The sequence below is a fragment of the Brachyhypopomus gauderio genome, chromosome 17, assembly GCF_052324685.1.
Source record: "Brachyhypopomus gauderio isolate BG-103 chromosome 17, BGAUD_0.2, whole genome shotgun sequence".
In the NCBI taxonomy this organism is placed as follows: Eukaryota; Metazoa; Chordata; class Actinopteri; order Gymnotiformes; family Hypopomidae; genus Brachyhypopomus; species Brachyhypopomus gauderio.
The window spans coordinates 21,171,427-21,184,123 of record NC_135227.1 but is presented as its reverse complement, the minus strand read 5'-3'; the positions used below and the strand labels follow the sequence as shown (position 1 = coordinate 21,184,123).

The 12,697-nt window shown below is 43.9% G+C and overlaps 1 protein-coding gene across 3 annotated transcripts; it reads left to right on the top strand.

The window, feature by feature from the left end:
- Window positions 1-1,019: 1,019 nt before the first annotated feature.
- fam167b (family with sequence similarity 167 member B) lies at window positions 1,020-11,389 on the top strand. Of its 3 annotated transcripts, none has more exons than XR_013121864.1 (3): window positions 1,020-1,624; window positions 7,793-10,868; window positions 11,084-11,389. XR_013121864.1 is itself a non-coding variant. In XM_076978444.1 (2 exons), the coding sequence occupies exons 1-2, from the start codon at window positions 1,340-1,342 to the stop codon at window positions 8,054-8,056; spliced, it is 549 nt and encodes a 182-aa protein (XP_076834559.1). In that variant the 5' UTR covers window positions 1,020-1,339; the 3' UTR covers window positions 8,057-11,389. The 3 variants fall into 3 exon arrangements, 1 of the variants encoding a protein (XP_076834559.1); XR_013121865.1 differs by having other exon boundaries at window positions 7,793-11,244; window positions 11,288-11,314; XM_076978444.1 differs by having other exon boundaries at window positions 7,793-11,389.
- Window positions 11,390-12,697: the final 1,308 nt, after the last annotated feature.

The following is a 12,697-nucleotide window of genomic DNA, read 5'->3' as shown; positions in this document are numbered from 1 at the left end:
TGTTCTCACTGGATAATGGTACTGCAAAGAAAAGAGATTTAGAGACCCAAAGATCCTCTATAGTTTCAGGAGTCTACCAATAATGAGTGGCAATTTTGACCAAAACTGTTATATATTTTATATTTCATGCAGGTAGAATGAATATCTTGTCTAGATACCTTCACTGTTGTCTAGTGTAGACCCCTGAGATAGTCCTGGTTCATGGAGAGATGGTCTTCCAGCCTGTTGTAGCAGTCAGGTATAACGCCAGCAAATACCTGGAATTATTCAATTCATTTTCTATTTAAAATGTAATGAAATATACAGTATATTGATATATAGGATCATGGTTCTTGCATGCATGCTCAGCCTGACATGTTCACTGGATTCTTGGAGCTGGACATCGTTGCAAAGTTGTTTATGGAACGTGCTGAGGATGTGGAGATGGTGGTGGACTTCAGGAAGTCCAAACATCTCCTGTCACCAGTCGCCATCGATGGAGCAGACGTGGAGGTCACTGGAACCTTGGTGTGCACTTACACAACAGACTAGACTGGAGCTACAACACCTGTGCAGTGTTCAAGCACGCACCTGTACGTTCTGGAGACTGAGATGATCCTTTGGTGTGTGATTATCCCCATCTGTTGTTGCTAGTGCCATACTGTTTGCTGTGGCAGGAGTATCAATGACAGAGCTCAGAAGAATCCGAGAACGGTGGTGACAGTGCTGCACTTTAATAACGAGTCATAACGCATGAGAAGTAAAAGCAAAAGTGTAGTTTATATACAGTATGTAAGACCGGCCTCTACATACCAGCAACTAAGCGACTGCTTAGGTCCCCCGTGTCCACCAGAGGGCGCCCAAGTGCACTGGTTTTATATTACCTAATGTCAACGCAGAGTGATCAACAAACCGACCTGTCTGAAAAGGGCAGATCCTTTTGGAGCTGACAAAAATTATCGTGTCGTGTCGATTTCTGTTCCCCAAACCCACCCCCCCAGATCGCCCCCACATCTCAACCCTCCCCATACAACCCCAAACAACTTGATCATTACTACAGATGTACAGTCAGCCTGCACCGGTCTGTGTTGTATCTCAACCAGCAGGTGGATGAATTTCAAACGACGTTGTAGAGAAGTTAAAATAACACAGGTGAGAGTTGACGGAGAGGTGGACGTAGCACCTCGTTCACTCCTGTAGGTCGATCACTCCTGTAGGGCGCTCACTCCTGTAGGGCGGTCACTCTGTACAAATACTTTTGTGAACTTGGTGAGACCAGCCCATTAGTTTCCGAGCCTGGAGAGTCAACGCGGTGTCAGCTACTGAAACAACCTCTACGGACCTTCGGTGTGTGGTTATAATGGAGCCCGTGGTACCGGGGGCAGAACGTTGTGATGGGGCAACAGAAGACCTGGACAGCCTTAAAGCGCTGACGGAGAAACTTCAGCTGCAGACCCGCAGACCCTCGTACTTGGAGTGGAAGGAGAGGTTGGAGAAGCGACCCTGGACGCACGACGCGCACCCCGGGATCGGCGCGGAGACCCGGGCGGACCGACCGGACCGCGGCGGGTCCGCAAACGCAGTGCGGAACATTTGCGGGTTTGGATCAGTCGATGAGGCGCTGGAGTGGCTTAGAGGCGAACTGGTAAGACGGGGTCTCCAAACGCGGCTGGTCCGTTTAATGTTAATGGACCCATGGACGTAATTTTGTAATAAAAAGTGGGGGGGACATGGATTCGTCGCTATTTAAATATTTGATCTTAACCGTAAAAACTGGGGGGGACCAAACCCGGCTTTTGAAAAAGTGGGGGGGACATCCACTAAACCAGCACACACGGTGAAAGTTGAGCTAACGATGTTGTGTGAGTGGAATAACGTGATGCTCACGTGTGCGCGTGACAGCGCAGCAACAACGCACGTGAGGACGCCCAGTACAGACCAGTAAAGTGAACTCCCTTGCTCTGTGCTTTCTTTTCTTATCCCGCTTTCTCTCCCTCTTTCACTGTTCTCGTGATCCTGCTCATCTTGTTTTCACTCTTTACACTCTTCTTTTTCTCTCCTTCCTTTCCCTTTTTCTTTCCTTACTTTCTCCAACTTTTCTCCATCTCTTTCCCTCTTATCTCCCTATGAATCATCCTGTCCTATTCTCTCTCTTCCTCTCTATCCCTCTCTCTCCCTCTTCCTCTTTCTCTCTCTCTCTCTCTCTCTCTCCCTCCCTCTCTCTCCCCTCTCTCTCTTTCTCCCTCTCTCTCTCTCGCTCTCTCTCAAATTAAAATGGCTTTATTGGCATGAATTGTAAATAACAACTGTTGCCAAAGCAATACTAGAAAAATAAAAAATATATAAATTCTTGTAGTGATACAGCCAAATAAAAAAAGAATACATATATAATAAAGTTAAAATTAATAAACGTGTTTACATATGATAATGTGAATCATATATTTACAGAGGTAACAGTAGGTGGGCTTTGTTCTCTGAGGTTGTGACAGTCGTGTATATATTTAGCTGACAGGTGAACACATTCTGGAGTTTCTCCCAAATACACACCCATCAGATCTCCAGGTGACCCCAGTGTGTCCTCCAGTGAGGAGAGAATGGCGTTTACTGAGTGGAGGAACTCCAGTCTGAGGTGTGTGTACCTGGAGCATGAGGAGAGAAAGTGCTGCTCTGTTTCAATGTGTCCTGAGCTGCAGTGCTGACACACTCTCTCCTCTCTGGGCTTCCAGTGTTTCTTCTGACGCCCTCTCTCTACCTCCATCTCTCTCTCTCTCTACCTCTCTCTACCTCTCTCTCTCTCTCTCTCTCTCTCTCTCTCTCTCTCTCTCTCTCTCTCTCCTCTCTGGGCTTCCAGTGCTGCTTCTGACGCCCTCTCTCTACCTCCATCTCTCTCTCTCTCTCTCTCTACCTCTCTCTACCTCTCTCTCTCTCTCTCTCTCTCTCTCTCTCTCTCTCTCTCTCTCTCTCCTCTCTGGGCTTCCAGTGCTGCTTCTGACGCCCTCTCTCTATCTCTCTCTCTCTACCTCTCTACCTCTCTCTCTACCTCTCTCTCTCTCTCTCTCTCTCTCTCTCTCTCTCCTCTCTGGGCTTCCAGTGTTTCTTCTGACGCCCTCTCTCTATCTCTATCTCTCTCTCTCTCTCTCTCTCTCTCTCTCTCTCTCTCTCTCTCTCTCTCTCTCACTCTACCTCTCTCTCTCTCTCTACCTCCAGGCTGTGGGCACTCAGTTTGTACATTGTTAGGGTGTATCTGTGTTTTGGGAGTTTAATTTTCGTGAGGTAATTTGCGAGTACATATTCTCTGTTTAATGATCTGTAACATTCTAGTTTATTAATTGAGGTGATCTCCTGAGTCCAGTAGGTGATGTATACTAATTGTTGTGTTTTGTCGATCATTTTGAGGTGTGTGTGAGAGAGAGTGTAGTCGATGTTGGTGTGAAGGTGGTGTTTTTCTTTAATGTCAGATGCACTGATCAGCAGTCCATGGTAGCTATACTCTACCATATGCTGTAGTGTCTCTCCTCCAAGGGTGAAGTGATTCCTCTGATCTCGGTTTATTTTGGAAAATCATTTGTTAAACGCAGATGATCTGGTATTGTTAGCTCCTACAGCAAAAGACCTACAGCAGCACTTATCCACACTAGAACATTACTGTCAAAACTGGGCCACAGACATCAACAAAACCAACATTATTCAATTCTAATCCTAAGTTTGGTGATTGTTCAAGGGTTGTAGCCAGTTTATTAATATATATATTGAATAGAGTTGGCGATAGATTACAGTCTTGATGCACTCCATGTCCTTGAAGAATTCAGTTCTATTATCAATTTTAATTGCACATTTATTATCATTATATTTAGATTTAATTAAATCATAAACCTTCCCCCCTATGCCAGATTCAAGTAGTTGGAGGAACAGGCCATCATGCCACACTGAATCAAATGCTTTTTTAAAGTTAACAAAGCAGGCAAATATTCTTCCTTTGTTTTTCTGGTGGACGTGTTTTTGAATGTGTGTGGAGGGTGTATACGTGATCGGAGGTGCTATAATTAAGAATGAAGCCAATTTGACTTTTTGATAGAATATTGTGTTCAGTCAGATAATTGAACAATCTGGTGTTTAGTATACTGCAGAAGACCTTACCTATATTACTGTTAACACAGATTCCTCTGTAGTTATTTGGGTCAAATTTGTCGCCTTGTTTATAATTTGGAGTAATAAGACCTCTGTTCCAGACCTCAGGGTAAATTCCACTTGTTAGTATTAGATTGTAAAGTTTTAGAATAGCCAATTGTAGTTTAGGGCTGCTGTGTTTTAACATTTCATTTTTGATATTATCAATTCCGCAAGCTTTCCTGTTTTTTAGGGCAGTTTTCCTTGAAGTTCCTCTATAGTGATGTTCCTCTATAGTGATGTTCCTCTATAGTTCCTCTATAGTTCCTCTATATTGATGTCCATACAGTCTAGTGAACACTATCCATCCATCCATTATCTGAACCGCTTAATCCCACTAGTCGGGGTCACGGGGGGGCTGGAGCCAATCCCAGCATCTCCGGGCGTAGGCAGGGTACACCATGGGCAGGTCGCCAGTCCACCGCATGGCCAACACACACACTCACACCTACGGGCAATTTTAGAGTGATCAATCAACCTAACACGCATGTCTTAGGACTGTGGGAGGAAACCGGAGTACCCGGAGGAAACCCACACAGGCACAGGGAGAACATGCAAACTCCACACAGAGCAGCCCAGACCGAGAATCCAACCCAGACCACCTTGCTGTGAGGCGACAGTGCTAACCACCACACCACCATGCCGCCCCCAGTGAACACTAGTTGTCTTTTATTTCCTGTGATTGTTTTATCTGGAATTTTATAAAGTTCTTCAAAATACATCTTCCATGGTTTGTTATTTTTAATTGGGGTATTTTTGAAATTAGATTTTTTTCCATTTTTTTTTTCTAATTTTCTTTAACTGCTTTTTCCATTTTGTTAAACAGGTTTTCCATATATTGATTTTTTAAATTGCAAATAAATGTTTTATATTGTTGTAAAGTCTGGAGATACTGTAATTGTCCTTGTTGGTCATTTGGGTTTCTATGATTTTTGTTACAAATTTCATAACTGTTTTTTTAATGTTGAGCATTTTTTATCAAACCATCTTTCTTTTTTCTGTTGTTTCGGTTAGTATTTGTGATGCGTGGGCAGGGCGAAGGATGAGACACTGAATCCTTGCTTCACAGACGGTCACTTTTAATTTCACACAGAGATTGTGCAACAGCGCACAAGAAACACTCAAACACGCACACAGAAACGTGTAGACTGTAGACAACGACGAGCACAGGACACTGCGCGAACGCACATTAAATAGACAAACCACATTAGCCCCACGTGATTACGAGACGAGCCACAGGTGAGACATATTATCACAAGACACAACCACAACCACGAATATCCACTGACGCAGACGATGCACGTGGACAACGTAAACACACGCCCAAAAGGGAGGGGCCAGGGTCCTCAACGTGACAGTATTGTCCATAGATTTGATTGTTTTGTAATCTGAAAGAAAATCTTTCAGTTGCTAGGTTTATGTATTTTTTTGTTAGTTTGATAGTATGTTTCGAGGAATATAAAAGTGTCTTTGTTTGGGTCTTGTTTGTTTGTTTTTATTTTAGACTTTTTTAAGTAGAGGACTATTTGGCAGTGATCTGAGAGATGCAGTTGTGGTAAAACCACGAATGCACTGATATGTCCAGGGTTGAGGTGAGTGATGGCATAATCTACTACACTGATATGTCCAGGGTTGAGGTCAGTGATGGCGTAATCTACTACACTGATATGTCCAGGGTTGAGGTCAGTGATGGCATAATCTACTACACTGATATGTCCAGGGTTGAGGTGAGTGATGGCATAATCTACTACACTGATATGTCCAGGGTTGAGGTCAGTGATGTCATAATCTACTACACTGATATGTCCAGGGTTGAGGTCAGTGATGGCGTAATCTACTACACTGATATGTCCAGGGTTGAGGTCAGTGATGGCGTAATCTACTACACTGATATGTCCAGGGTTGAGGTCAGTGATGGCGTAATCTACTACACTGATATGTCCAGGGTTGAGGTGAGTGATGGCGTAATCTACTACACTGATATGTCCAGGGTTGAGGTCAGAGATGGCGTAATCTACTACACTGATATGTCCAGGGTTGAGGTGAGTGATGGCGTAATCTACTACACTGATATGTCCAGGGTTGAGGTCAGAGATGGCGTAATCTACTACACTGATATGTCCAGGGTTGAGGTCAGTGATGGCATAATCTACTACACTGATATGTCCAGGGTTGAGGTCAGTGATGGCATAATCTACTACACTGATATGTCCAGGGTTGAGGTCAGAGATGGCGTAATCTACTACACTGATATGTCCAGGGTTGAGGTGAGTGATGGCGTAATCTACTACACTGATATGTCCAGGGTTGAGGTCAGTGATGGCGTAATCTACTACACTGATATGTCCAGGGTTGAGGTCAGTGATGGCATAATCTACACTGCTGCCCAGTGCAGAGCAGTATGTGAATCTGCCCAGGGAGTCTCCTCTCGCTCTGCCGTTTACAATATACAGACCGAGGCCTTTACACATCTGGAGGATGTTTACCATGTTTGTTGATGACACCATCATAACTTTGTCTCTGAGTGGTTATACTTGTGTGGTAGGACAGGATCTGTTTAGGTATGTTTGGTATTTTCTCTATATTAATAAAGTCGTGTTCTCTGGCAGTTCTTGCATTTAAATCACCACAAAGCAAAACATGACCTAAATTTTGAAAATAATAAATTTCTTTTTGGAGATATTCAAAAATATCTTCTGTGTAGTAAGGAGAATTTGGGGGTGGAATATACTGTAAATAGTTTATTGTAACCCATAGATGAGTTTTGCTTTTTTTGAGTGGACATATGACTGATCTGTATTCTTCTTTATACCACACAAGTATACCACCAGAGTTTCTGCCATTTTTAATATGGGCATGCTTTAAAGCAGGTACATGAAGTTCTAGGTAATTATTTGGACAGAGGGAGTTGGTGTGATTATTCCATGTCTCTTGAAGAATAATTAAATCCCGGTTATATATACTATTTACAAAATCAGGATTTGTTCATTTTAAACCAAATGTTGAAGAAAACAAACCTTGAATATTCCAACAACTAATTGAGAAAGATGTCATTGCAAGACAATAAAAGGTATTTCACAAAGAGAATCGATCTATAACCATATCATTTTAAATACTAATGTATCTGTCAAATGTAACAAAATTATTATTGAGAAATTTAGTTAAATATTTTAACTAAACTAAATAGTGAGAGAGGAGAGAGAGAAAGTCTCTTATCTGCTCAGGGTGTAGCTGGGTTGGTGCAGGTGAGGTTCCTTGAGCAGCTACATCAGTGTAGGTTCTGGTCTGGTGCTGGAGGAAGGGTGATCTGTGGCTGTGATGGAGGTTGCCAGCTGTTCCTGGGTGGAGGAGGCTGATGGAGTGTGGTGCGCTGTGAGGTGAAGGCAGAGGTGGGGAAGTCTCCTCTGGATGTTCTGCTGTGGTGAAGGTTCTGGGATGAGTTGTGAGGTTCAGGTGTTGGTCCCAGTCTGATGCGGTCCACGAGTCTTTTCCATTTTAAGATTTGCAAACAGTTTCACTCCTTTTTGATTGAGGTGGAGTCGGTCATACAGGTGTGTATGGAAGATCTGTCCATGAAGCACAACACTCTCTCTCTCTCTCTCTCTCTCTCTCTCTCTCACTCTCTCTCCCTCTCTCCCTTCTGCAGAGGGAGATGCAGTTGCAAGACAACCGTCTGGCCCGGCAGCTCATCCGCCTGCGTGTGGAGATCCACCGTCTGAAGGTGGAGCAGGTGTGTCACGGACACAAGGAGATGTTGGAGCACGCGGCCTTCGAGCTGGAGGAGTGTGGCGAGGACTCCGACCTGCTCTGTGACATCCCGCTGAAGGCCGCCTTCACCCTGTCCACGCCACTCAAGCACCTGGGCCTCACCAAGATGAACCTCAACGCCAGACGCTTCTCACTCTGCTAGAATCAGACGGCTCCAAGAGTCCAGAGCAAAGGACCCAAGATCTTCCTGCATTCAGTTACAAACCCAAAGAAGACCTCCATTCTCCAGGACCAAGCCATAACACACACACAGACACCCAGCTGTATTTCAGGGACATTTTAGGATCTGGGGATAATTCTGTTTTCTTGGTATTATTTTGTATTCAGAAGATATTCTGCAGTTCCAGGATATTCAGTGTTTTCAGGGATATTCTGTTAAACAGTCACTGACAGTCAGATGATATTTTAGCTTTTCTACTTTCCCTTTACCCAGTTCTTTTGACCAATATTTCAGCAGCAGTGATTGGCTAAAGCAGGACACGATGTGTGTGAGAGGGTCATGTCACATGTACTTCAGTGATTCCGTCTGGGTGTAGTCTGGACAGTCTGCACTCATTACACTGTTTTTATGGAGGAGATGAAGTTGTTGTTGAGGTCAGTCAGAAGAGAGACCTGCCCAGCACACCAGCATGAAGCCCATTTGTGTTGTGAGGGCGTTTACGAGATCGGGCGGCCCACACCAGGAGGTTTAATCAACAGCACACACCTGTGAACCAGGGACCAGGAAGAGCACACAATGTTATTTACACAACTCCATCGGAAAATGGAAAAAACATCGATTCACGTGATTGTGATGGAGAGATTGATTCTGCGATCTAAAATGTTAGGAACAACCTGACTGGGTTTAAGGGCTTTGTGTGCACAGACCAGTCCCAAGAGAAAAGACACACACACACACACACACACACACACACACACACACACACACACACACACACACACACACACACACACACACACACACACACACACACACACACACACACACACACCTTCTCGTTCTCATCTTCACTATTCCCAGAGTACAATATGAGAGGAGATCTCATTCAAGATCATTGAGCATTTCATTTTCATACCATATTGAAGAATTTCACCAAGAAATGCAAATTTTGCTAATAAAGTTAACACAGTTAACAAGGGCAAAGTAGCATTTTTCCATTATATAGCCCTGGCAAATATATCACTTAACTAAAAATGAAAAATACAACTAGTTAGATGCTAACTACAGTATATTAATTAACTCAATACTGATGTTTAATAATGGTAAAACAGATTTTAGTGGTTGGTTGGGATTATGCCGATGAGATCATGCTAACAGACTGAGCACTGTGTGTGGTGAAGTCTTCAGCTAGTCCTCGTCTCAGTGGGGAGATCACTGAAGCTTTGAAAACACACTGGACATTCACCAGTCACAGGAAACACATGTGGGAAAGTATTGCACATGGGTTGAGAATTTGCATTACTGTTGTTAATTATATGTTGTTCAGTGCAGTGATGGCTCTCGGGATAAAGCTGTCCCTGAGCCTACTTGTTCGAGTTTTGATCAACCTGTAACATAACTCGAGTGAAGGTTCTTAACCAGCAGCTCGGGCCGGAGTAGACACAGGTTCAACACCTGATGCACGTCCACACCTGAGCAGGCATCTCCCTGCACACACACCCAGCACACACACACTCACACTAACCATATGCACAATATGGGTTGAGATTATACTGTCCTTTGTCCATGATGCAGAGGACAGCTGAGTAGCTGATGACAGTCAGCATGTAGAATGTGAAGGGGCAGCACACAGAGTTTAAATGTCATTTCATACACTGTAATATTATTTGTAAGTTTGACAAAAAACGTGAGTTCATTGAAATTAAAAAAATATCAATAATATCAATATCAATAAATGTTTTATGTTCTGTTAAATTACTTTTGAGTTTGAATTATATGTAAATGATGGTAGTTATGTTTAATGTCAAGATTTTTTATTTTTGCTGTAGATATAAATTGATTCATTGTATTAGTGAATTTGTAATATAATGAACGCTACAAATTACATTTAAGGGTTTCAGAAAAAACAGCAAAAACTGTCACAGTCGTTCTGTAACATCACTGAGAAGATACCAAATATTTAGAATTTAGAACAAAATGTTAAAATATCACAGGCCTGTACAGCATTTTACAGTTGAACTGTGTGTGTTATAAACCTGGAATCAGTCTATCCTTGCAAAATTCTGTTGACCTGAAGGAAATTTAAGACTATGAAAGCATGAACTGCTCAGACTGTAATGCAGGGTCATCTTCTCTTCCTGGGGTTCAGGTTTGAATCTCAGTAGTGCTCTGTGCCTCTAGCTGGGGTTTAGGTTTGAATCTCAGTAGTGCTCTGTGCCTCTAGCTGGGGTTCAGGTTTGAATCTCAGTAGTGCTCTGTGCCTCTAGGTGGGGTTCAGGTTTGAATCTCAGTAGTGCTCTGTGCCTCTAGGTGGGGTTCAGGTTTGAATCTCAGTAGTGCTCTGTGCCTCTAGGTGGGGTTCAGGTTTGAATCTTAGTAGTGCTCTGTGCCTCTAGGTGGGGTTCAGGTTTGAATCTCAGTAGTGCTCTGTGCCTCTAGGTGGGGTTCAGGTTTGAATCTCAGTAGTGCTCTGTGCCTCTAGCTGGGGTTTAGGTTTGAATCTCAGTAGTGCTCTGTGCCTCTAGCTGGGGTTTAGGTTTGAATCTCAGTAGTGCTCTGTGCCTCTAGGTGGGGTTCAGGTTTGAATCTCAGTAGTGCTCTGTGCCTCTAGGTGGGGTTCAGGTTTGAATCTCAGTAGTGCTCTGTGCCTCTAGCTGGGGTTCAGGTTTGAATCTCAGTAGTGCTCTGTGCCTCTAGCTGGGGTTCAGGTTTGAATCTCAGTAGTGCTCTGTGCCTCTAGCTGGGGTTTAGGTTTGAATCTCAGTAGTGCTCTGTGCCTCTAGGTGGGGTTCAGGTTTGAATCTCAGTAGTGCTCTGTGCCTCTAGCTGGGGTTCAGGTTTGAATCTCAGTAGTGCTCTGTGCCTCTAGCTGGGGTTCAGGTTTGAATCTCAGTAGTGCTCTGTGCCTCTAGCTGGGGTTTAGGGTTGAATCTCAGTAGTGCTCTGTGCCTCTAGCTGGGGTTTAGGTTTGAATCTCAGTAGTGCTCTGTGCCTCTAGCTGGGGTTTAGGTTTGAATCTCAGTAGTGCTCTGTGCCTCTAGGTGGGGTTCAGGTTTGAATCTCAGTAGTGCTCTGTGCCTCTAGCTGGGGTTTAGGTTTGAATCTCAGTAGTGCTCTGTGCCTCTAGGTGGGGTTCAGGTTTGAATCTCAGTAGTGCTCTGTGCCTCTAGGTGGGGTTTAGGTTTGAATCTCAGTAGTGCTCTGTGCCTCTAGGTGGGGTTCAGGTTTGAATCTCAGTAGTGCTCTGTGCCTACTGAGACCTGCCCCGCCCTGTTCTGGTGTGCCGGCTCTGCTCCAAACACACACGGCCTTCACAGTTATTTCATAACACAATAAAACATTCTCTTTACTTTCCTGATGTCTTCTTTACTTTCCTAAGCATTACACACATATGATGAAACAATGAAACAATAATATATAACAATGAAAAGCACCTCAAACGTGTAGTGTGTGTGTGTGTGTGTGTGTGTGTGTGTGTGTGTGTGTGTGTGTGTGTGTGTGTGTTTAACTCAGACCTGCAGCTAAGAAAACTGAGGCTGGATTGTCCAGATAAAATACTCTGGCACTTTCCAAGGTTTCAAGTTTTGCATTATCTCGTCACCTAGTTTCAATACCAGTGGATGTGTCTCACTGTCAGCTTCACCTCCAGGGGGCAAACATCTCCACCGTGGGTCTGACGTTCATCCAGACGTGGGGTATCAACAGAGAGAGAAAGAGGCATTAGTACACCTCCAGGGGGCAAACATCTCCACCGTGGGTCTGACGTTCATCCAGACGTGGGGTATCAACAGAGAGAGAGAGAGAGAGAGAGAGGGAGAGGAGAGAGAGAGAGAGAGAGAGAGAGAGAGAGAGAGAGAGAGGCATTAGCACGAGGTGATGATGAAGGAACAGCAGCAGGTTGTTTTCTTCTTCTGACACTGCCGTGCTGTGTAGCTTGAGTGGCTGGTGTTGAGTCCCAGCACAGTGTCCTGCACAGTGTCCTGCACAGTGTCCTGCACAGTGTCCTGAGGACAGCTGAAGGTGTTCCTGCAGAAACACATCCTGTATGCTGGGATGAAGCTCAGACACGTCTGCCTCCTCTATGTGTTTTTATGCCTCCAGAGCACAAACAAACAAACAAACATAAACAAGCAGACACACTACAGTCTCATGATGACTTGTATCCTGTACCAGGGGGACTGAGAGTTTGGAGTTTTAATGTTAGTCTTCCTGTTGCAGCGTGTAGCTAATTTCCGGCATGTCTTCACCCACTTCCTGTCTTCAAATATATACAGACTGCCACCGCAACAAAAAGCGTGTGGTATGCAGAAAAAAAAGAAAGACACGAGATGAGTTCAAATGCACAAAGAGAAGAGAGAGAAACTGATACATTTACACTGGAGCATACAATGTGGTCGGACATCAAAAGACTAACATCATGTTAACTAACATCACCGTGACAAATATAAGTTTGTGACCTCCTTGAGTAGATTAGATTTTCCAGTTGTTTTACAATGATTATCTTATTTTATCATGAGCCGTTTTTGTATATGAGATGTCAGGTTTATGTTCAGCAATGTCAGGTTTATGTTCAGGTTTATTTGAGCGACACTGTTTTCATGGATGACCTCTCACCACCTGAAG

Bases quoted from the DNA above. Each gene is read 5' to 3' on its own strand.
- fam167b (XM_076978444.1), top strand. From the start codon at position 1,340: ATGGAGCCCGTGGTACCGGGGGCAGAACGTTGTGATGGGGCAACAGAA. The intron at 1,625-7,792 runs GTAAGACGGGGT...TCCCTTCTGCAG, and splicing joins AGTGGCTTAGAGGCGAACTG to AGGGAGATGCAGTTGCAAGA.